The 22,512-nt window shown below is 43.3% G+C and overlaps 1 protein-coding gene across 9 annotated transcripts in view; it reads left to right on the top strand.

Moving 5' to 3' along the window:
• The window catches only part of ADGRL3 (adhesion G protein-coupled receptor L3), a 2,099,109-nt gene that overhangs the window by 1,037,168 nt on the left and 1,039,429 nt on the right, over window positions 1–22,512 (top strand). For all 9 annotated transcript variants that reach the window (XM_075863876.1, XM_075863871.1, XM_075863866.1 and 6 more), the window contains exon 17: window positions 21,135–21,355. In XM_075863876.1, the coding sequence (XP_075719991.1) occupies window positions 21,135–21,355 (221 nt within the window). The remainder of the gene's footprint in view (window positions 1–21,134; window positions 21,356–22,512) is intronic.

The raw sequence follows: 22,512 nt of genomic DNA, 5'->3' as shown, positions 1-22,512 counted from the left end.
GTGTAGTTTCTCAAATGGGGTCAGTTTTGGGTTGTTTCCACTGTTTTGGCCTCTCAGGGGCTTTGCAAATGTGACATGGCACCCGAAAACTATTCCAGCTAAATTTGAGCTCCAAAAGCCAAATAGTGGTCCTTCCATTCTGAGCTCTGCCGTGGGTCCAAATAGCAGTGTATTACCACATATGCGGTATTGTCGTAATCAGGAGAAATTGCTTTACAGCGCTCTGCAGACCTTATAATTTGAAGGAGTTTTCCCATCTTAGCCATTTATGACATATCCACAGGAAATGCCAAAAATGTCTGATAGATACAGATCCTAGCTCTGGGACCCGCACCTATATCTGGAACTGGCCACACAATCCAGGTAGAGACCAGTGGAGAGAGGGTAACGCGTGCTCATCTTGCCTCATGGATGGTGCGGCCCTGTGTGGCATCAGGAAATTCTCCAAATCAGTATAGAATAAGAGCAATGTTGTAGTGATATCCATCTGCACTCCTCAACATTCAAATTGCAACACCAAGAAGGAAACGTTTTGGAATTGGGGAAATCACAGGATCGATCGACATGTTAATGATATGCCAATAATAAATATTCGAAACATCTTAATTTATTCATTATTGAGTATGAGCGCCACATGCAGAAATACATGCACTTAAACTCCTTGGCATGCTATGAATGACGTTATTACTGGTTGTCTGAGGAATGCTACGCCACGCTGAATGCATTCATCAAGATTGACTGAAGGCAGCTATTTGCAATTGATGAACAATGACGTCCCAGATGTGCTCGATGGGAGACAAGTCCGGAGTTGCTGCAGGCCATGGTAGCATGTTTAGGCCACGCAGGCTGCTCACAGTAGCGTGAGGAACATGCGGCCTGGCATTGTCCTGTTGAAAAATGGCTTCTGGGACACTTTGGTGAATTGGCTGTACCACTGGTTCCACCACCAAATCAATGTAACGCCGAGCTGTTAGTGTTCCTAAAATGAAGACTAGAGGGGTCCAGCTACCGTACATTATGCCACCCAGGGACATAACTAGGAAAGACTGGGCCCCATAATGAACTTTTGACTGGGGCAGCCGCTATGGCTGCTATAATGGTAGTTACGCCACTGATGCCACCCACACTATAATCCCGGGAGTAGGACCGATGTGACATTTCCTTGTGAAGGCCCCTTAATGGTGTTGCCCAAGGTCTCCAGACCAATCTCTTGCTATCATTATATCCGAGATAAAAGGGGGACTCATTGATTAAGAGGATAGACCTCCATTCCAGCCTCCACTGTCGTCTTGCTGTGAACCATGATAGCCTCTGAGAGCGGTGGCTTGTGGTTAATGGAACACCTATAACTGGATGTCTGGCTCGTAGCCTAATGTCGTGCAAACACCTTATGATGGTTTGTGTAAACATTGGTTGCCGCCGTAGACCTGGCATGTGAGGTCCAATTTCACGTGCAGTACAGAGTGGATAACTATGCGCCATTTTTCCAATCAGACGATCCCTCCGTGAAGAGGTTTGCTTCCGCGCACCTCTTGCTTGTCATTCTAGCTCGTTGTTCTCCCAACCTCTGGGAAACACAACGTTGAACGGTGCTGACATCTTGGCCTAGGCACGTAGCGATCTGCCAGAGTGATAAACCAAGGTCTCTCAGTTAAAGGATTCTGTACCTCTCAGTTAGCGACGAGTTGCGATAACTGGCACGTCAACGAACAGGAGGCATCGCACAGACCACTTGATCCGATTTTTTTAGATTTAATGTGGCTAAAAAACGTTGCTTTCAATACAGATTTTATGCCCATCCCACATGCCACAGATTGGAGCTAGGTGCTTGAAAATGTTATCATTTCCAGATCTTAGCGATACCTGCTACATTCTCAATTTGCAGAACCTTACAGCTTGCCCTTCTTAGTATTGCAATTTCAATGTTGATAATTGTATATGTCAGGAAGTCCAAAACCTGCCATTTTTGTGTGATTAATCAATTGAATGTGAGGTATCCTAGGCCGAGCTGAATGTCCGAAAAGTCAGCTGCATCACGCTTCATCCCAGGAGACTGTTGCAGCCTGTGATTGGCTGCAGCAGTGGTCACATGGGATGAAACGTCATCCCAGGAAGCCGGCCTGTAGGAAGAAACACAGACTCCTAGGTAAGTATAATAAAAAAAATTCAGAGTTGCGTTTATGCGAACACGCCACAAAAAATGAAACAACTGTGATTTGTTGAGGGTTTTACCTCAAAACCCGCAACAAATAAGCAGCGTTTACAATTGACATGCTGTGGAATGAAATTCCGCACCACAGGTCAATTTCTGAGCGTTTTTTTCCGCTTAGTATTTACACAGCATGTGGATGAGATTTGTTTTATCTCATCCACTTTGCTGCTACTGTATTTGCTGCGGATTTTCCACAACTAATGCGGAAAATCTGCAGTATTTACGCAACGTGTATCGTGTGAACTGACCCTTACAGCTCATGCTGCCCTGGCACTAAGCCTGAATACGCCCCCATTAAAGGCCCATTCACTTTAGCCAATTATCATCATGATTCACTTGTTTCTGACCAATCATAATGATATTTTGTCAGTGTTAACAAAGGAGAAGATCAACGATAAAACCTTAGTTTAATCGCTGCTATGCAATTGATGCTGTAAAAATAATTAGCAGTGACATGATTAATAAATGTGAATCCCACTCAAAGTATAACTTACACTTGGCATCGCTGCCTAGTGCACAGCCCAGTCCTGGTGTCAAGTGGTGTGAATGGTATTCTCCAAAACTCATGTGTTCTTTTGGGAAATACAGGCCACACTATGCTGTACCAGAATCTGAATACATAGACCTTAGGGTATGTTCACACGAGGTCATTACGTCCGTAATTGACGGACGTATTTCGGCCGCAAGTACCGGACCGAACACAGTGCAGGGAGCCGGGCTCCTAGCATCATAGTTATGTACGACGCTAGGAGTCCCTGCCTCGCTGCGGGACAACTGTCCCGTACTGTAATCATGTTTGCAGTACGAGACAGTTGTCCAGCAGCGAGGCAGGGACTCCTAGCGTCGTACATAACTCTGATGCTAGGAGCCCGGCTCCCTGCACTGTGTTCGGTCCGGTACATGCGGCCGAAATACGTCCGTCAATTACGGACGTAATGACCTCGTGTGAACATACCCTTAGGGTATGTGCACACACAAACTCAAAAATGGCTGAAAATATGGAGCTGGTTTCAAGGGAAAACAGCTCCTGATTTTCAGACGTTTTTTTTTAGCAACTCACGTTTTTTGCCGCGTTTTTTACGGACGTTTTTGGAGCTGTTTTTCTATAGAGTCAATGAAAAACTGCTCCAAAAATGGCTCAAGAAGTGACATGCACTTCTTTTTCGTGGCAGGTTTTCAAAATGGATAAATAAAAAAACGGCCCGTCGGAACAGAACGCCGTTTTCCCATTGAAATCAATGGGCAGATGTTTGGAGGCGTTCTGCTTCCGATTTTCGGGATGTTTACGGCCCGAAAAATGTCTGAAAACACTCCGTGTGAACATATCCTTACAGTGACTGAATAATAACACAGTACAGAGACTGGATAATACCACCATAGTGACTAAATAATACCGCCATATTGTAACTGAGTAATACCACCATACAGTGACTGAATAATACCACCATACAGTGACTGAATAATACCACTTTACTGTGATATTATCACTGAATAGGCCATACTTACTTTTGAGGGCAGGTATAACACCTCCCGGCAGGACACAGACAATCCACAATGCTACATAGAGGGAGATCACACAGGTGCAAAATACTGATAAAACACCCACTCACACGTCTACTATTCATGAGAGGGGTGGCTGCTGAGTATTAAAAGTGAGTCAGACACTCTGCATATATGATAGGCAATGGAGGTAAGTATTTGAATTTAACAGTTAGGTATTAGATCCCCCCCGACATGTTTCGCTGTGCTAAACAGCGTCCTCAGGGGTTCAGGGGCTTAGTGAGTGAACCCCTGAGGATGCTGTTTAGCACAGCGAAACATGTCGGGGGGGCTCTAATACCTAACTTTTAAATTCAAATACTTACCTCCATTGCCTATCATATATGCAGAGTGTCTGACTCGCTGGGCTGCAGCCAGGAGCGGCACTGCAACTGAGATACATATACTTGGTGCACAGTCTATTCAATTGTAAATGGAGGTGACATTTTAAATAAACTAGTGTAGTTAGTTTTTTCTGTTCTGCTCCAAGGAGCTTAATAAAATTCAAATTTATTTTATTTGTTCATACAATTATCAATGGTAGTTGGTGTCAGAGGAATTGTCCTGCTGGTAACAGCTTTTTGTAAATATATTGCCAATAATTCCTACCAACTGCCGGGGTCTTTCTCTCTTTGTATTTTGAGCACAAGTTATACAAGCCTGAGTGAATCTGGCAGCAAGAGTACTGAACTCTGGTGCTATCCACCCTTTCTGTACCAAAGCACACATGGCTGCCTTGGATTGATGAGTCACACCATGAGCTGCTTGTGCCACCATTGGGAATAGACTGCGTGGCAGACAGAATCAGTCACCCTTCCTCCTCATACCGTCCTCCTTTTGTGTTGCCCCTTGCTATTCCCAGCTTACCTGCTCATTCCTTGAGGCTTGTTTCTGCAGAATTTTCAGTACATACATTTCTACAGGGCTAGAAAGACTTACTATCTGTGTTTGGATTGCAGTCGGTCCCCTAGGCTTTTTGGCACCTTCATTCGCGGCTTTGTCAGCTCTGTAGTTTTCCCTAGTTTCAGGGATATCCTTTGAGGTGTGTGCTCTTACCTTGATTATCCCTAATTCTGTTGGCAGAGTCAAGGCTTTCATAAGACCACCTACACTTTCTGCATTCTTTATGGGCTTACTAGATGAGGTCATAAAATCCCTTGCCTTCCATATCGGGCCATAGTCGTGTTCTATGCTGAAGGCATATCTAGAATCTGTATACATATTTGCTGTCTTACCTTCAGCCACTTTACACGCTTCAGTGAGTGCCTTTAACTTGTCTCTTGCGCTGACATATGAGATGGGAGTGGTTCAGCTTTTATTACCTCATGCTGTGTGACTACTGCATATCCGGTGTAGAAGTGTCCATCCTCATGGTAGTGGGACCCATCTACATACAACCCAAGATATGTGTTATCAAGTGGCACATCTTTTACATGCTCAGAACCAGAAGTTTCCTATTGCATTAAAGCTACACAGTCATGTGGGTGGAGAATGTCCTGTTCATCGATGGTTGTCAAAAATTTAGAAAATAGCCTTATCGTTTCCATTTATGTTCTCATTATCCCCTCCTTTTGAATACAGCGAAAGCATCATAGCTGGATTCAAGACAGGTCATCTCTTAAGTTGAACATTTGGAGGCATTAAAAGAGCACATTGGAACCTCAATTGTCTGGCCAGTGAAATGTGCTTGGGCTGTACTTGGGACAGAATGCCATGCACGTAATGGGGAGTAAGGACCGGAACCTGATAATCCAGAATTATTTCAAAGGCTTTATCCAGCATGAGTTGGACTGCAGCCACTGCTCTCACACAAGAGGGGGCTCCTCTAGCCACAGGGTCAAGGCGGGTAGAGTAGTATGCTACTGGCCGCTGCTGTTGACCATGATGCTGAGTGAGGACTGACGTAGCATGACCCATCATTTCTGTAGCAAACAGAGAAAACAGTTTAGCTTACTCTGGAAGAACCAAAGCAGGTGATGACACAATTAACAACTTTAGAGAATTAGGTTGGATTCACACGAGCGTGGCGTTTTTGCACACGCAAAAACGCGGCGTTTTGCGTGCGCAAAAGCCACTTAACAGCTACGTGTGGCAGCAGCATATGATGCGCGGCTGCGTGCTTTTCACACAGCCGCCATTATTATGACACTCCATTTGGATGTTTGTAAACAGAAAAGCACGTGGTGCTTTTCTGTTTACATTCATCGTTTTGACAGCTGTTCGCGCGAATCACGCTGTTCGCACGGAAGTGCTTCCGTGCGACATGCGTGGTTTTCACGCACCCATTTACTTTAGCCTAAAAGTTATTTTTTGCTTCTGAAATTGAAAAAGGTTGGCTGGATAGACCATCATACAGGGGCGGCACAAGATGAGATGCAGACCCGATCCAGGGACGACAGTAGGAGTCCAAACCCAAAAATGTACGTAATTGGGGTGGTCCCTTGGGCAGAGGAATGTCATGGACTGCCTGTATTCTATCTGGAGTCAAGTGTTTTACTTCATGAGAAATACAATGTCCTGAAAAGGTAACTGCATTTAAACAGTACTGCAATTTTTCTTTACTGGCCTTGCATCTGCTTGAGGCTAGGAAATTTAGGGGCGATATACTAGCGTCTTGACAATCCTGCAGAGTGAGACAACACAACAAAAAGTCGTCCACCTACTGCAAGAGTACTATATTATTCACCGGAGTATTCCATTCCTGCAAGACAGATGCCATGGCCTGTGTCTACAGGGTGTAACGTCCACAGCCGCAGACCGTCGTTCTTACTCACCGCCCCCCCCCCGGCGGCCGCAGCCATGGACTTGTGAGTGTTGGCCGGCATTTCCTTCCTAGGGGATGCCAGCACTCACTTCCGCTCCACTCTGCAGTGCCTGGCCTTAAAGGACCAGCGCGCTCATTTAAAATATTGTTAATTAGACCTAATCACTATGGACTATTGCCGTTTTACTCCTTGCCTGAGCGTCGTTAGTATTCCTATGTTAGTCTTGCAAATGGCCCTTAGTTGTATCCTGTTCCCAGTGTTCCTGTGCCCTGCTACCTCTATCCCGTGGTGTATTTCTTCCTGCGTTCTCTCTAGTGTTGGAGTCCTGGTGTGCCGCCTACTATGCCTGCTGTCTTACACCACATCTGGTGTCATCTGTCACGCCTGGTACCTCCTGCCACGTTTTTCATCACCTGCCGTCAAAGTACCATTTGTGCCTAAGCCTCCGCTACTGTCTGGACTTTTGCAGGTACCCTTGAGCGTGGACTTTGTATAGACTTGGTACACTGTTGTTTGGCCAGCTGCTACTCAGCTACGACTGTGCGGCCTAGTGGTTGCACATACCTACAGATCGAGACACAGGGTGTGTGAATTTTGTGCTCCCTGAGGCAGTTGTGTTCAAGTATGCTCTTCTCCCCTATGGGTAAAGGTAAAAAGATACTGACAATCAGGGTGATACAGAAAATAAAGCGTTTGTCAAGTAAATTACTGTGAACACACATGATTCATGAGGTACCTGCGATAACAAAGTGTGTGGATTTAGCACAATAGGCGTAATTAATTCAGTAGCGGTGTTAACCTGGCGGAGATCATGAACCATTCTCGATCCTGCTGGCTGACCTTTTAATGCTCGCTTTTTGACTGGAAACAATGGGGTATTACAAACTGACTTTGTTTCCACTAAGGCGCCAGTGTCACGGACACTGGGTTTGTGGACCCACTAGGCTGCTCCGCCGTAGCGGGGAGGCAGCTGACCAGGTCACAGTCTATGCGAAAGTAAAATTGCAGACAGTAATGCTTAGGTACCTAAAATAGTCCGGGCGGTGGCTGTGGCTTCAGCACGGATGGAGGCAGGTGCGGCAAGTGGCGCCAGACGTGGCGGGCAGTATCCGATGAGCGGTCGACACTTGACGTGGCAGATGGCACTTGGCGTGGCAGAAGGCACTTGGCGTGGCAGAAGACACTTGACGTGGCAGATGGCACTTAACGTGGCAGATGGCACTTGGCGTGGCAGAAGACACTTGAACGCGGGTAGGCACAGGAAAAATACGGAATACAGGAACGGTAACAGGGCACGGGTAACAGCTGGAACGGGAGACACTAAGGGACCATTTGCGAGACAGACTGGGAAAGACTAACAACGCTCAGGCAAGGATTAGAAGGCCAGGGGCCTTCTTATAGACCAGTAAATCGTGGCAGTTGATGATGATGACTTCCTAATTGCGCTCGCTGGCCCTTTAAGGCCGGGCGCGAGCGTACGCGCGCACCCTACGGGACCCAGCCGGACGGAGCGAAAGTGAGCGCTGGCATCTCCTAGGAGGGAGACGGAGGCCAGCGCTCACAGATCCATGGCTGCGGGCGTCGGGAGGTGAGTAAACCCGACGGCCCGCTGCCATGGGCGCTACAGCCAGCTTTTAGTAAGTCTTCAACATTTTTCAAGATTGCTGTTTCTTATTAAGGAGTGAGAGGATATTGTCGTTGCATGGGTGGCTTGCACCCAGGCTTGAAATTTACCATAACCGGGGGAATCGGTAAGGTTCCAAAATATGTCTTACTTTTTGCCCACAATTGATCATAAATTCTAATCGAAAGGTATTTTATCACTTCCTGGAACGGGCTTTGAGGAGCTATTTTCCAAATGTACAAGGGCATTTATCATACAAACAATATCCTCCTCTACCGGCGTTGACAAGGTAATATTTCAATCTTCCCCAAAATGTATAAATGCCTGAAGGGCACTAAGTACTTCTTTCCCTATTAAATTCATAGGCCCTGTTTTGCGGAATATGAATTTTGTTAACAGTTTGTGGCCGGGGTGTACGGAGATTGGAATGGTAGTGGACAAGGGTTAGTCCATGGGCTGTCCATCCACTCCTACACAAGTCACAAAATCATCAGTTATTTAATAAGGAAACACTTCAAATGTGTGCACTACTTCTTTGGCTGCCCCAGTATCGACTAGAAAATCCAGTTTCCGCCTATTTGCCATTGTCACTTATTATTGGGGCAGGCCTTAGGGAATCGGACGTTACTGAAGTGTGCACGCCAACTGGGTTGGCTGTTTCCTATTGGGTAGTGTCAGTCTCCTCAGTATGGTTGGGTGTGACTGAGTTATAGTTGTGTCGTATGTGTCCCCCCTTTCCATTTATTGGCCCATTTTTCTGTCCACCTCATCTACTAGTACAACCTCGTCCTCCTCCTTTACCCTTGTACTGCTGATAGGGCATAACCCCTTTACGGCGTGATGAAAGGATTCCTTGTTCTACGCCCTTTGCTACTAACAGATAGTCAGAGAGGTTTTGACGCCACCATTCGGGGTGTGCAGCTGACACCTGATCCCTTAAGTATTTACGGAGGCCATCCATGAATGCATGAGCTAGGAGTCGGGTATCTAAGTTACTCATAGGTCTATATCCCATACCAGTACATTTGAGCTGTAAACAAGAAAATAATTTTATAGTCTCCCCTTTTTCTTGTGTCAAGTCAGACAAATTTACTGAATTCTCCAACTGTCTATTCTGCGCCCAGGATTCTATCAAATTGCAGTATTCTATACCTGATGGAAGGGGTTTAAAATAGTCTTGTCCGTCCATACTGTTCTTATAAATTTGTTGTATTATTTGTAGTCTGGTCTATTATATTTGCCATCGGCTCCCCTGCCTTGGCATGAACTAAAGTTTCAAGATCCAACCAAGTACAGTTATACAGTGAAGGAAATAAGTATTTGATCCCTTGCTGACTTTGTAAGTTTGCCCACTGTCAAAGTCATGAACAGTCTAGAATTTTTAGGCTAGGTTAATTTTACCAGTGAGACATAGATTATATAAAAAAAAAAGCTCAAAATCACATAGTAGAAATTATATATATTTATTTGCATTGTGCACAGAGAAATAAGTATTTGATCCCCTACCAACCATTAAGAGTTCAGCCTCCTCCAGACCAGTTACACGCTCCAAATCAACTTGGTGCCTGCATTAAAGACAGCTGTCTTAAATGGTCACCTGTATAAAAGACTCCTGTCCACAGGCTCAATTAATCAGTCTGACTCTAACCTCTACAACATGGGCAAGACCAAAGAGCTTTCTAAGGATGCCAGGGACAAGATCATAGACCTGTACAAGGCTGGAATGGGCTACAAAACCATAAGTAAGACTCTGGGTGAGAAGGAGACAACTGTTGGTGCAATAGTAAGAAAATGGAAGACATACAAAATGACTGTCAAGCGACATCGATCTGGGGCTCCATGCAAAATCTCACCTCGTGGGGTATCCTAGATCCTGAGGAAGGTGAGAGCTCAGCCGAAAACTACACGGGGGGAACTTGTTAATGATCTCAAGGCAGCTGGGACCACAGTCACCAAGAAAATCATTGGTAACACATTACGCCGTAATGGATTAAAATCCTGCAGTGCCCGCAAGGTCCCCCTGCTCAAGAAGGCACATGTACAGGCCCGTCTGAAGTTTGCAAATGAACATCTCTGATGATTCTGAGAGTGATTGGGAGAAGGTGCTGTGGTCAGATGAGACTAAAATTGAGCTCTTTGGCATTAACTCAACTCACCGTGTTTGGAGGAAGAGAAATGCTGCCTATGACCCAAAGAACACCGTCCCCACTGTCAAGCATGGAGGTGGAAACATTATGTTTCGGGGGGTGTTTCTCTGCTAAGGGCATAGGACTACTTCACCGCATCAATGGGAGAATGGATGGAGCCATGTACCGTCAAATCCTGAGTGACAACCTCCTTCCCTCCACCAGGACATTAAAAATGGCTCGTGGCTGGGTCTTCCAGCATGACAATGACCCGATGACAGATGATCTGCAAAGAGGAGTGGGCCAAAATTCCATCTAACATGTGTGCAAACCTCATCATCAACTACAAAAAATGTCTGACTGCTGTGCTTGCCAACAAGGGTTTTGCCACCAAGTATTAAGTCTTGTTTGCCAAAGGGATCAAATACTTATTTCTCTGTGCACAATGCAAATAAATATATATAATTTTGACTATGTGATTTTCTTTTTTTTTTTTTTTATATATATATATATAATCTATCTCTCACTGGTAATATTAACCTAGCCTAAAAATTCTAGACTGTTCATGTCTTTGACAGTGGGCAAACTTACAAAATCATCAAGGGATCAAATACTTATTTCCTTCACTGTATGTCACCTGGACTTGTCTCAGCTGTTTAGAAAACGTCATGGGCTGTTGGTCTGGATCAGCTGGCTGCTTAATCATGGCCAACTGATCACCTGGAGTTTCACTATTTTAGGTTTCGCATCCGTCTAGCCTGGCTGATTTTGGAGAGTCAGGAGTGGCGGGAATCGGAGGGTTGTGGGTAGCTCAACTCCTTCAGCGTTGGCATAAGCGGGGGTGTCAAAAGACATTAGATCCAGGGCTGTCAAGTCAGCGTACAGTCAGGAGGATGTCATTGGTCCTTGAGGTCTGTCCGCTACATGAGTAGTGGCAAGAAAAGGCATCAGAGGGGCAGTCACTTTTGTGGTGCAGGGTCGGGTAGCTCCACATGCACCACACGTATCCCTCCAGTCAGGGATTTGCTGTCCTCTTTGTCTGCAAGTACATCCAGCAGGTCCGTTGTACGTGGGAGGACCTACTTTATTCTGGACTGGCTGTACACATTCATACATAAATGTGTTCCCTACCCTCACTACTCTACGCTCTTCAATTGTCACTTTCTTAGCAACCTTCGTCCACTTACTTGCCTTTTCCTGCAGTTTCTCATCCTGTAGCCACCCTCTATGCTCTCTTCTGAACTTTTCCCATTTATGCACATCCAATTCTCCTGTCTCCACCATCCCAGCTTTACTCATCAATATCCTGATACAGCTTGCTTTCCTTCTCTCCTCTCCTTCTTACTATGTCCATGGCTGTCTGTTGTCCAGGAAACCCCTGCCAACACTTACTTAGCAGATTTCCCATATTTGCTAGTTTAAGCCACTCAGGTCCGGCTCAAGGCTCTTCACACCCTGGTGCTTATTTTCTCTTAGTGCAGCACACTTTACGTATTACTCCCTTAGCTCCTGTTATCCCTTATGAGGACTCAAGCTCCTTTGGGGTAATTTACATCAAGTGGGCAGTAGGGTATCCCTTCCTCTGATCTTTAGCTATTTTCCTCATTAACCAAATTATGAACAGTACAAAGAATACTATTCCTAACGTGAGGATGATCACTTCAATCTGCGTAATTTTTTCCATAGACACACACAAGAAAGAAAAAGGATAGTGAGTTGTTCTGCTCCCTGCACTCCGGTTACCCAGTGCTGCGTACCAAAACATAACTCTAGGATAGTGTGTTGCCCATCCGAGATGGCCACAACAGGGGACTATGAGGACTATCCTAGCCTCATACTATGCAACTAGCAGTAGATAAGAGATAGTACACATATTCACATACACACTTCTTCAGAGAGACATAGGTTTTGTAGAATTCACTAGGTGCTCCTTAATTTCTGTGGCCTCTGTTTGAGTTCAATAGCACACTGGGGCCACATGTGGGATTTTTCTAGAAACTGCAGAATCTAAGCGATATATATTGAGTTGTGTTTCTCTGGTAAAACCTTCTGTATTAGGCTGAATGCACACATTGCATAATACACATATTTTTATGTAGCAAACCTGTAGTATAATACAGTACCAGCAAAGTAAATGAGATTTCAAGAAATCTCATCTACATGGTGCAAATTTTTTCGGCATGTAAATTGGCCTCTGGTGCGTATTTTAATATCTGCAGCATGTCAATTTATCTTGCGTTTCCACTTGCGAATTATATCTGTCTAGTTTTATAGAAAAACTCACCAAAATACGCTGCATCAAAACGCTCCTATTTCCGCATCAAAATGTAAAAACTGCACCTAAAAACGCATTAAAAAACGCACTATTAGGTGCGGTTTTAGCTGCGGAATTAGGTGCGTATACCTGCGGTTTGATTTTCCACATCAAATTACACAACTTGTGCAATCAGCCTTAGGGTATGTTCACACGCAAACTCAAAAATGGCTGAAAATTATGGAGCTGTTTTCAGAGAGGACAACCTCTGATTTTCAGTCATTTTTGAAGCTGAAAAAGTTTTTTGAGGCGTTTCTTTCTAAACTTTTTTGGAACTGTTTTTCTATTAAGGCTGGGTTCACACGACCTATTTTCAGACGTAAACGAGGCGTATTATGCCTCGTTTTACGTCTGAAAATAAGGCTACAATACGTCGGCAAACATCTGCCCATTCATTTGAATGGGTTTGCCGACGTACTGTGCAGACGACCTGTCATTTACGTGTCGTCGTTTGACAGCTGTCAAACGACGACGCGTAAAAATACAGCCTCGTCAAAAGAAGTGCAGGACACTTCTTTGGACGTTTTTGGAGCTGATTTCTCATAGACTCCAATGAAAACAGCTCCAAAAACAGACGTAAAAAACGCAGCGAAAACGCAGCGAAAAATGCAGAGAAAAACGCGAGTTGCTCAAAAAACGTCTGAAAAGCAGGGGCTGTTTTCCCTTGAAAACAGCTCTGTATTTTCAGACGTTTTTGGTCACTACGTGTGCACATACCCTTACACAATAGAAAAACAGCTCCAAAAACGGCTCAAGAAGTGACATGCTGTATTGCTGCTAAAAAATGTATACATTTGTAAATTTTACCTCCACATTGCTTTAAATCCTGTGAAACGCCTAGTTACTTTTAGGGGTGCAGTTTTTAAAATGGGGTAATTTATGGGGGTTCTAAAATATAAGGTCCCTCAAAGCCACTTCAGAACTGGACCGGTCCCTAAAAAAATAGGATAACCAAAAAACACAGCATGGATCTGGATAGCCCAAAATAAGTAAAGTGCAGCTGTCAGCAAACATATGTTCAAGTGTGAGCTAGATCCTAGGGCATGTACCCACAAAGCATCCAAAGCATAAATATATAACCTAAAGAAGAAGATGCCAATAAGCTAGAAATATGAGAAAATGGAAAAATACTTTATTGAAGATAACACATAAGTATACAATGATTAAAAAGAATCCATAAATCAACAGGTTTAAAAAGACATACAAGCCATGCAACTTACAGGGTAAATAAGCCATGTAGACATAAAAAATGAGTGCCTGGTGGCATAACCTAACACTGGATATGCTGCCCTAATAGTTACATGAAATGAAAATATATGCCATATAAAATGGTCTAAGAATGAGTAACCAAGTACGTATAAATAACACGGCAGGAAATAGACAATGCTGAGGTATAAAAAATGTTCACAACAGGTGATGACCATTGAACATACCCATATTAAGTCCAGGCTAGAGTGCACAGCGAGATGTCCGCCCCAACGCGCGTTTCGGCGCTACTGCCTTCGTCTGGGGGTGGCATTGGACTGTGCATGTACCACTTTTAAGGGAGGAGCCGACCAATTAACATTTCACTTTTGGGGGGTTTCCACTATTTTGTTCCATCCAGGGGGTTGCAATCGCGACATGGCACTAAAAACCAATCCAGCAAAATCTGTGCTCCAAATTCCAAATGGCGCTCCTTCCCTTCTGAGCGCTGCCGTGGGTCCAAACAGCAGTTTATTACCACATATGGGGTATTTCCGTAATCGGGAGAAGATGCTTTAAAAATGTTGGGGTGTATTTTCTTCTTTATTCCTTGTAAATATTAAAAATGTCTATGTTATTTCAGAAAAAAAGTAGATTTTCATTTTCACAGACTAACTCCAATAAATATAGCAAAATACCTGTGGGGTCAAAGTGCTAACTATACCCCTAGATAAATTCCTTGAGGGGTCTAGTTTTTAAAATGGGGTCACTTTTGGGGATTTTCCACTGTTTTTGCACCACAAGACCTCTTCAAACTCGACATGGGGCCTAAAATATAATCTAAAAATAAGCAGGCCCCAAAATCCACGGGGTGCTCCTTTGCTTCGGAGGCCGGTGTTTCGGTCCATTACCGCACTAGGGCCACATGTGGGATATTTCTAAAAACTGCAGGACCTGGGCAATAAATATTGAGTTGTATTTCTCTGGTAAAACCTTCTGTGTTATACAATTTTTTTTATTACAAATGAATTTCGGCAAAAAAAAGAGAAATTTGTACATTTCACCTCTACTTTGCATTATTTCCTGTGAAACGCTTAAAGGGTTAAAATACTTTCTGAATGCTATTTTGAATACTTTGAGGGGTGCAGTTTTTAAAATGGGGTGACTTATTGGGGTATTATGATATATATGGCCCTCAAAACCACTTCAGAACTGAACTGGCCCCTGTAAAAATAGCCTTTTGAAATTTTCTTGAAAATGTGAGAAATTGCTGCTAAAGTTCTAAGCCTTGTAACGTCCTAGAAAAATAAAAGGATGTTCAAAAAACGATGCAAATATAAAGTACACATATGGGAAATGGTAACTAGTGACTATTTTGTGTGGTATTACTATCGGTTTTACAAGCAGACACATTTAAATTTAGAAAAATGCACATTTTAGCAAATTTTTGTTACATTTTGGTGTTTTTCACAAATAAATATTGAATTTATCGACCAAATTTTTCCACTATCATAAAGTACAATATGTCACGAGAAAAAAATCTCAGAATTGCTTGGATAGGTAAAAGCATTCCAGAGTTATTACCACATAAAGTGACACATGTCAGATTTGAAAAAATCGGCTGTGCCACAAGGCCAAAACAGGCTGCGTCCTAAAGGGGTTAAATGCTATTGGTTGCCATGGTTTCCATGTGTTTGCTGTTGTTGTTGTTGTTGTTGTACTGATGCAATGTAAATAAATTTTTGAAAACATTAAATTTGCATATCTTCTGATTGAGTGAACCGATTGCGATGAAATAAAAACTAAATGTTACTTTAAGTTGACCCCCTATGTTTTTCTAAAAACTCCATCCGAATTGGGTCAGTAGTTTTTACGTGATGCGTAGACAGACAAAGATTCCAGAAATTATCTTAATGCATTGTATCACTTATCCTTCATCCTCCCCATTATTTTTTCCCGCAAATATTTTCAATGTACAAACACGCAAAGTTTACAGTTTTATTATACGTAGAGATTTACAGCTATAAATTATTGTTAGTATGAGTAATTCTGTAATATGACTGTGTTGAAAAAGATGTGATGGTCTGTCTCCGCAAATCCACGATTAGGGTCAGTTCGCACAGGGTTTTTTGGCACTGATTTTTATGCCTCGGAATCATGCGTTGAGTGATACATCAAAAAAAAAAACAATTACTAATACTACTGAACCAACTGCCTATTTAGAGATAGGCAGCAGCTTCAGGAGTACATCATAAGGGTAGGAACATCATAGGCGGATACACTGCATAAAACTACACTGCGTATCCGCCCTGGTAGCCACAGGGAATCCCGCCAGCAAAACAGCACCAAATAGTGATGGTTTTTCGGGTGCAATGTCCGCTGCGGAAAAAATGCAGAGAAAAAAAAGTTTATATTTACAACGGCCGTAGTCTAGGCGACGCGTCTCTCTCTCTTTTGAGCGTAGCCGGGCCTCCTGTGATGACGCTGTAGTCCATGTGACCTCTACAGCCTTTGATTTGCTGTAGCAGTCACATGGGATGAAGCGTCAGGACAGGAGGCCGGGCTGCACTCAGAATAGAGGATTGAGTCGCCTAGACTATGACCATTGTAAGTATAAACTTTGTTTATTTATTTAAAATTAAAAAAAATACCTTTTCTTCTCATTTTTGATTTTTGCGGAGGAATCCCAGTATTTCCGCGCGCAAAACCAAATGGGACACAGCGCTTTGCTGCATATTTTAATTCCCCATTGAATTCAATGGGGAAAACCCACAACAGAGGAGCAGCGATTCAGTAACATAAGTTTACATGCGGCTTAAAAAAACCAGACAGCAGGTCAATTAATGCAGTTTTTTTGCATAAAATCTGCAGGGTGCTCCTGTAGTGAGTTTTTGGGCATTGAATTTGACGTGGAAACTGCATCAGAATTAGCGCCAAAAAAACATCCGAAACTGCCTCCTATTGATTTTCCCATTGGCGGGAAAAAAAAGTGGCATGTTCCTTATTGCTACGGTTCCGTCTCTGACCTCGCATGGATATCAATTTGAGGCAAACATAGCGCTTTAAGCAGTGTTTTTCCCCGTGGTCCTCAATCACCACGGGCGAAAAACGCAGCAAAAAAACGTGGTAAGAAAGTGTAGTGTAGGCAGGTCAAAATCTGCCCCAAAGTTCCTGAAGGAATTATGAGGCAGATTTTTTTTCTGTCTGAGAATACAGGGCCTAATACTAATCAGCACTTTTAGAAACTTTACTTACTGTGTCAGAAGAGCTGCTGGCTCCCACTCTAGTCCTCGTTGTTCCACGTCTTCCAGGTCCAGTCCTCCACCTCCAGAAAATAGCGGGGATCGGCGAACGCCCGCCGCCGAGCTATCATTTGACTCCTCCTCCTCCTCACGCAGCTATGCAGACAGCAGAGGAGTGAGTGGATGGGGGCCTGTTTTTTTTCTACCAATGGCAAGTCGGGCAGGCGAAGTGGCTTTAGTAAGCGTCGGTGGCAGCATTAGCTACTGGTGGGCCCCCTTTTAGTTCGATTTACAGCAGTACCGCTAGTACTGCCCTGATGGCGTCCCTGATTAGAAGAGGCATGGACTAACGGGACAGGGATACAATGTTACCACTTTACAAAGCATCAGTGCGGCTTTATCTAGAATATGCAGTTCAGTTCTGGGCTCCAGTTCATAGAAAGGATTCCCTGGAGTTGGAAAAAATACAAAGAAGAGCAACTCAACTAATAAGGGACATGAAGAATCTAAGTTATGAGGAAAGATTAAAATAATTAAACTTATTTAGCCATGAAAAGAGGCGACTAAGAGGGGACATGATCAAATTATATTAATATATGAATGGCCTATACATGAAATTTTGTGAAAACCTGTTCCATGTAAAACACCCTCAAAAGACAAGGGGGTTCTTCCTCCGTCTGGAGAGAAAAAGGTTCAATCTGCAGAGACGACAAGCCTTCTTTACTTTGAGGACTGTGAATCTGTGGAATAGCCTACCGCAGGAGCTGGCCACAGCAGGAACAGTAGATGGCTTTAAAAAAAGGCTTAGATAATTTCCTAGAACAAACAAATATCAGCTCCAACGTGAATGTGTAGAATTTTTGTTTCATCCCTTCCCTTTTTCCCCATCTCATGTCTTTTTTCAACTGTACTAACTTTGAAACTAGGCCTTATATATAACCAAATCAATGGGCAGTAAACAAAGTTTTGCCACATGACTGATAATGAGGATTCTTTCCTTTTACAAATCTATCGTCTATCGTGCGAGACCCCCTCGCATGTGCTCTGTGTGCCTTCCCTATAATCGAGCCCTTTAGCTGCTAACACTACAAATACCTGGAGTTACTGAATAAACAATCTACTGTATATGCAGTGGCAGATTAAGTAGACCATAGGCCCTGGGCTGTTCCACAAATGTGGGTCCCCCTTCCCCACCACTGCTCTGCCGTGTCTATAGTGAACACCACCTTTTTGTGCGATCATTGACAAATAGGTGTTATTATTCCTCTGGTCAAAGGCCTGTGTCCCTACATACTGACAGTCTCCAACCATCGCTGACTGTATCACGCTGTGTAGGGACACATCCTCCTGACAATGGGAACGGTAAAACACATTTGTCTATTAGTCCTGGGTACAGAAAAATTTGTGGAATACAAGGATTTCCTACAACAGAAATGTCCGGAGAGGGGACAGATCCTCTATAGATGCAGTGACTCACAAGTGATGTCTTCTCTGATGGGAGTCATTCTCTTTTCTTCTCCATCTGACACAGACCAGTATGGCGACTTCTCCTGATGAAACATCTTTGCTCTATAGAAACACAAAAATTGAGACACCAAGGCCTAGGACCATACATAAAAGCGGTTGTCCGGGCACGGACCTGTTTTTCATACTGATGACCTATCGATGCACACGGACAACCCCTTTTATTCAGACTAGTAAATTAGAATGCATACAGACCCCAGACCTTCTAAACTATTGCCGCCCCCAGATCAAACCACTCTAAGCAAATACAAACCCCAGAACAAGCACCCTAAATACAGTCATTGGACCAGACCCCTAAATACAGACCCCAGACCTGACCCCCTAAACTAATACAGAACCCAGTCCAGGCCCCCTAAATACAGACCCCATAAACTAATACAGACCCCAGACCAGACCCCTAAATACAGACCCCAGACCTGACCCCCTAAACTAATGACCCCAGACCTGACTCCCTAAGTTAATACATACCCCAAACCCCCTAAACTAATACAGAACCCGGACCAGACCACCTAAATATACAGACCCCAGACCTCCTAAATACAGACCCCAGACCAGACCCCTAAATACAGACCCCAGACCAGACCCCTAAATACAGATGTAGCCATCTTTAACATGATTCTGATAACTCGCTGCAGCGTGATATCACACAACAAAAAGCCATTGAAAAGTCATTGAAAAAGTCAAGATAAGAGATCTAGCCATTGTTTATTTAATGCGTTAAAAGTCAAGGTTCAGACAGCTACATCTGTACTGACCCCAGACCAGACCCCCTAAATACAGACCCCAGGACCCTTAAACTAATACAGAACCCCAGACCCCCTAAATACAAACCCCCAGACCTCTTAAAGTAATACCGACCCCCTAAATATAGATCCTTAAACTAATACAGACCCCAGACCAGATCCCCTAAATACAGACCCCAGACCACTTAAAGAGGCTCTGTCACCACATTATAAGTGGCCTATCTTCTACATAATGTGACCGGCACTGTAATGTATATTACAGCCGTGTTTTTTATTTAGAAAAACGATCATTTTTGACCGAGTTACGACCTATTTTAGCGTTATGCTAATGACTTTCTTAATGCCAAACTGGGCATTTTTAACTTTTTGACAAAGTGGGCATTGTGGAGAGAAGTGTATGACGCTGACCAATCAGACCAGTCAGCGTCATACACTTCCCTCCATTCATTTACGCTGCACATCGTGAACTTACTAGAACACTATGTGCTGTCACATACACACACACTAACGTTACTGAAGCGTCCTGAGAGTTAATATACATCACTACCAACCAGGACGTGATGTCTATTCAGAATCCTGACACTTCGCTAACGTTTGTGCGTGATTTACAGAACAGGAAGTGTAATTTCGCGAGATTACGCTGTAAATGACAGCCCAGCGTGATCTTGATGTGCTGTGCTGTAAAACACACACAAACGTTAGTGAAGTGTCAGGATTCTGAATAGACATCACGTCCTGGTTGGTAGTGATGTCTATTAATTCTCAGGACACTTGAGTAACGTTAATGTGTGTGTGTCTGCACATAGTGTTCTAGTAAGATCACTATGGGCAGCGTAAATGAATGGAGAGAAGTGTATGACGCTGATTGGTCACTGATTGGTTAGCGTCATACACTTCTCTCCACAACGCCCACCTGGTCAAACAGTAAAATACGCCCAGTTGGGCATTAAGAAAGTCATTAGCATAAAGCTAAAATAGGTTGTAACTCCGTCAAAAATCGTTTTTCTAAATAAAAAACACTGCTGTAATCTACATTTCAGTGCCGATCACGTTATGCACAAGATAGGCCACTTATAATGTGGTGACAGAGCCTCTTTAAATACAGACCCCAGACCAGATAACCTAAATGCAGACCCCCTAAACACATACCCAAGACCTCTTAATCAAATCCATGATCCCCTTATACTTACCTTGCAGCTCACCTCACCTCACCTCACTGTCTTCTCTTGCTGCTGTTGTAGGACCTGTGGTCATGTGACCAGCAGGTCTCCAATCAGTAACAAGAACTGCAGACATAAAGTTATGTGACCTGTATGTCTGCAGGTCCTTTACAGGACATACACAATGCCGTTTTGTCACGTTTTTTGCCGCAATTCACGGCAAAAATGCATTGTACTTGGGGCGGCCACCCAAAACAACCAATGATGATCCGCCGTTGTGTATATGTTAGATTGCTGTATATTGGGAACTAAGCCTAAAACACAAGTTGGGAAGTTCAGTAGTTGCTGTATAAACCAATCAGATTACTGTTCTCATTTCTCAGAAGCCCTATGAAAAATGAAAGTACGGATGTAGCCATCTTTAACTTGACTGATAACATGCTGCAGCATGACATCACACAAAAAAAGCCATTGAAGAAGTCAAGATAAGGGATTTAGCCACTGTTTATTTAATGCGTTAAAATTCAAGGTAAAGACGCTACATCTGTAGTAACTTGATTGTAGTTATGGGCAATTACTCACCTTTTCCATTGCTTAAGTTTTTCTTTATAAATCTTCCAAGCTGCCTGGTTCTATATATGCATTTATTGTATAAGTTGTAAATATTTGATTACATATTTTGCTCTTCTTTTTTTTCTAGATCGCCTGTGCTGTGTTTGCTGCACTACTGCATTTTTTCTTTTTAGCTGCATTTACATGGATGTTTCTCGAGGGAGTTCAACTATACATCATGCTGGTTGAGGTCTTTGAGAGTGAAAATTCTAAAAGGAAATATTTCTATCTAGTGGGCTATGGGATGCCTGCTCTTATTGTGTCTGTGTCTGCAGCAGTAGATTATAAAAGTTATGGAACAGATAAAGTGTAAGTAAGATACAAAAAACATTTATATATATATATATATATATATATATATATATATATATATATATATATATACAGCATAGTGCAGTATTTAGCATTGCAATATTTATTTATATTACAAACTTATAACATGTTTAATGCTTAGTAAAACAGACTGTATTGCTATAAACCTTAGCAACTCCTTTATTTGTATCTTGACCTTTGAGAAAAGGTGTAGCTAAATACCAACATGGACTGTGATGCCACATCAGATCTCATCACAGTCAAGTATTGTGTCACATCTTTTTGCATACAGGTGATGTGCAATGTGTCTGTCATACAGGAACACAGTAGCCCTGTTTCATTGCCCTATGGTATCATGGAAATTACAAGAAAAAACAACAAAGTAGGATGTCCCACTGTCAATGGGGGAATTGCATGGTGCAATAGCAAGACCATAAAGTTCTTGCCTTACTCTCCAAGCTCATTCTGTCGTTCTGTTGTTGTTGCTTTTTTCAATTACCATTTATTACACCATGTATCTTCTCTTTTGTGTCTGTATACATGTGTGTGTGTTTCTTCAGATACTTTGTTATACCATGCTTAATGAAGAGACCTAAATAGAATCGATGCAAGTGTGCTATTCTGCTTCTCTTACTGAGAGCAAGAAAACTTTTGCCTAATATAAACTTGTACTCAGGCTGACCTCTGGCTCTCTGTTGAAACACATTTCACCAGAAACACTCGCAGCAGGGTGGCTAGCGGCTCTAATAATTTTGAAAAACTATCATTTTTTAGCAAGTTATGAACAATTTTAGATTTATGCTAATTAGTTTAACCCCTTCCCGCACCTTGACGTAACTGCACGTCAATGTGTTCAGTAAGTTCGCACACCTTGACGTGCAGTTACGTCTGTGCTTTGACAGTTAACCGCCGCACGGCGCTTCATCGCAGCAGCGGTTAACTGTGCAGGGTGTCTGCCCTGCATTCCCCGTTGCCGATCAGCGGCCCATCGCCGCTGATTTCGGCAGTTAACCCCTTCGATGCGGCGGTCGATTCCGATCGCCACATCGAAGGATTTTAGCGCCGATCGGCAGCCCCCACGTGAAATCACAGGTGCTGGCGATGGTACCCATGGCAACCGGACGCCAGAAAATGGCTTCCAGGCTGCCATGTAC

Source organism: Rhinoderma darwinii, chromosome 1 (assembly GCF_050947455.1).
Source record: "Rhinoderma darwinii isolate aRhiDar2 chromosome 1, aRhiDar2.hap1, whole genome shotgun sequence".
Taxonomy (NCBI): domain Eukaryota; kingdom Metazoa; phylum Chordata; class Amphibia; order Anura; family Rhinodermatidae; genus Rhinoderma; species Rhinoderma darwinii.
The sequence above is the reverse complement of the archived record's forward strand: the minus strand, read 5'-3'. Positions and strand labels throughout refer to the sequence as shown.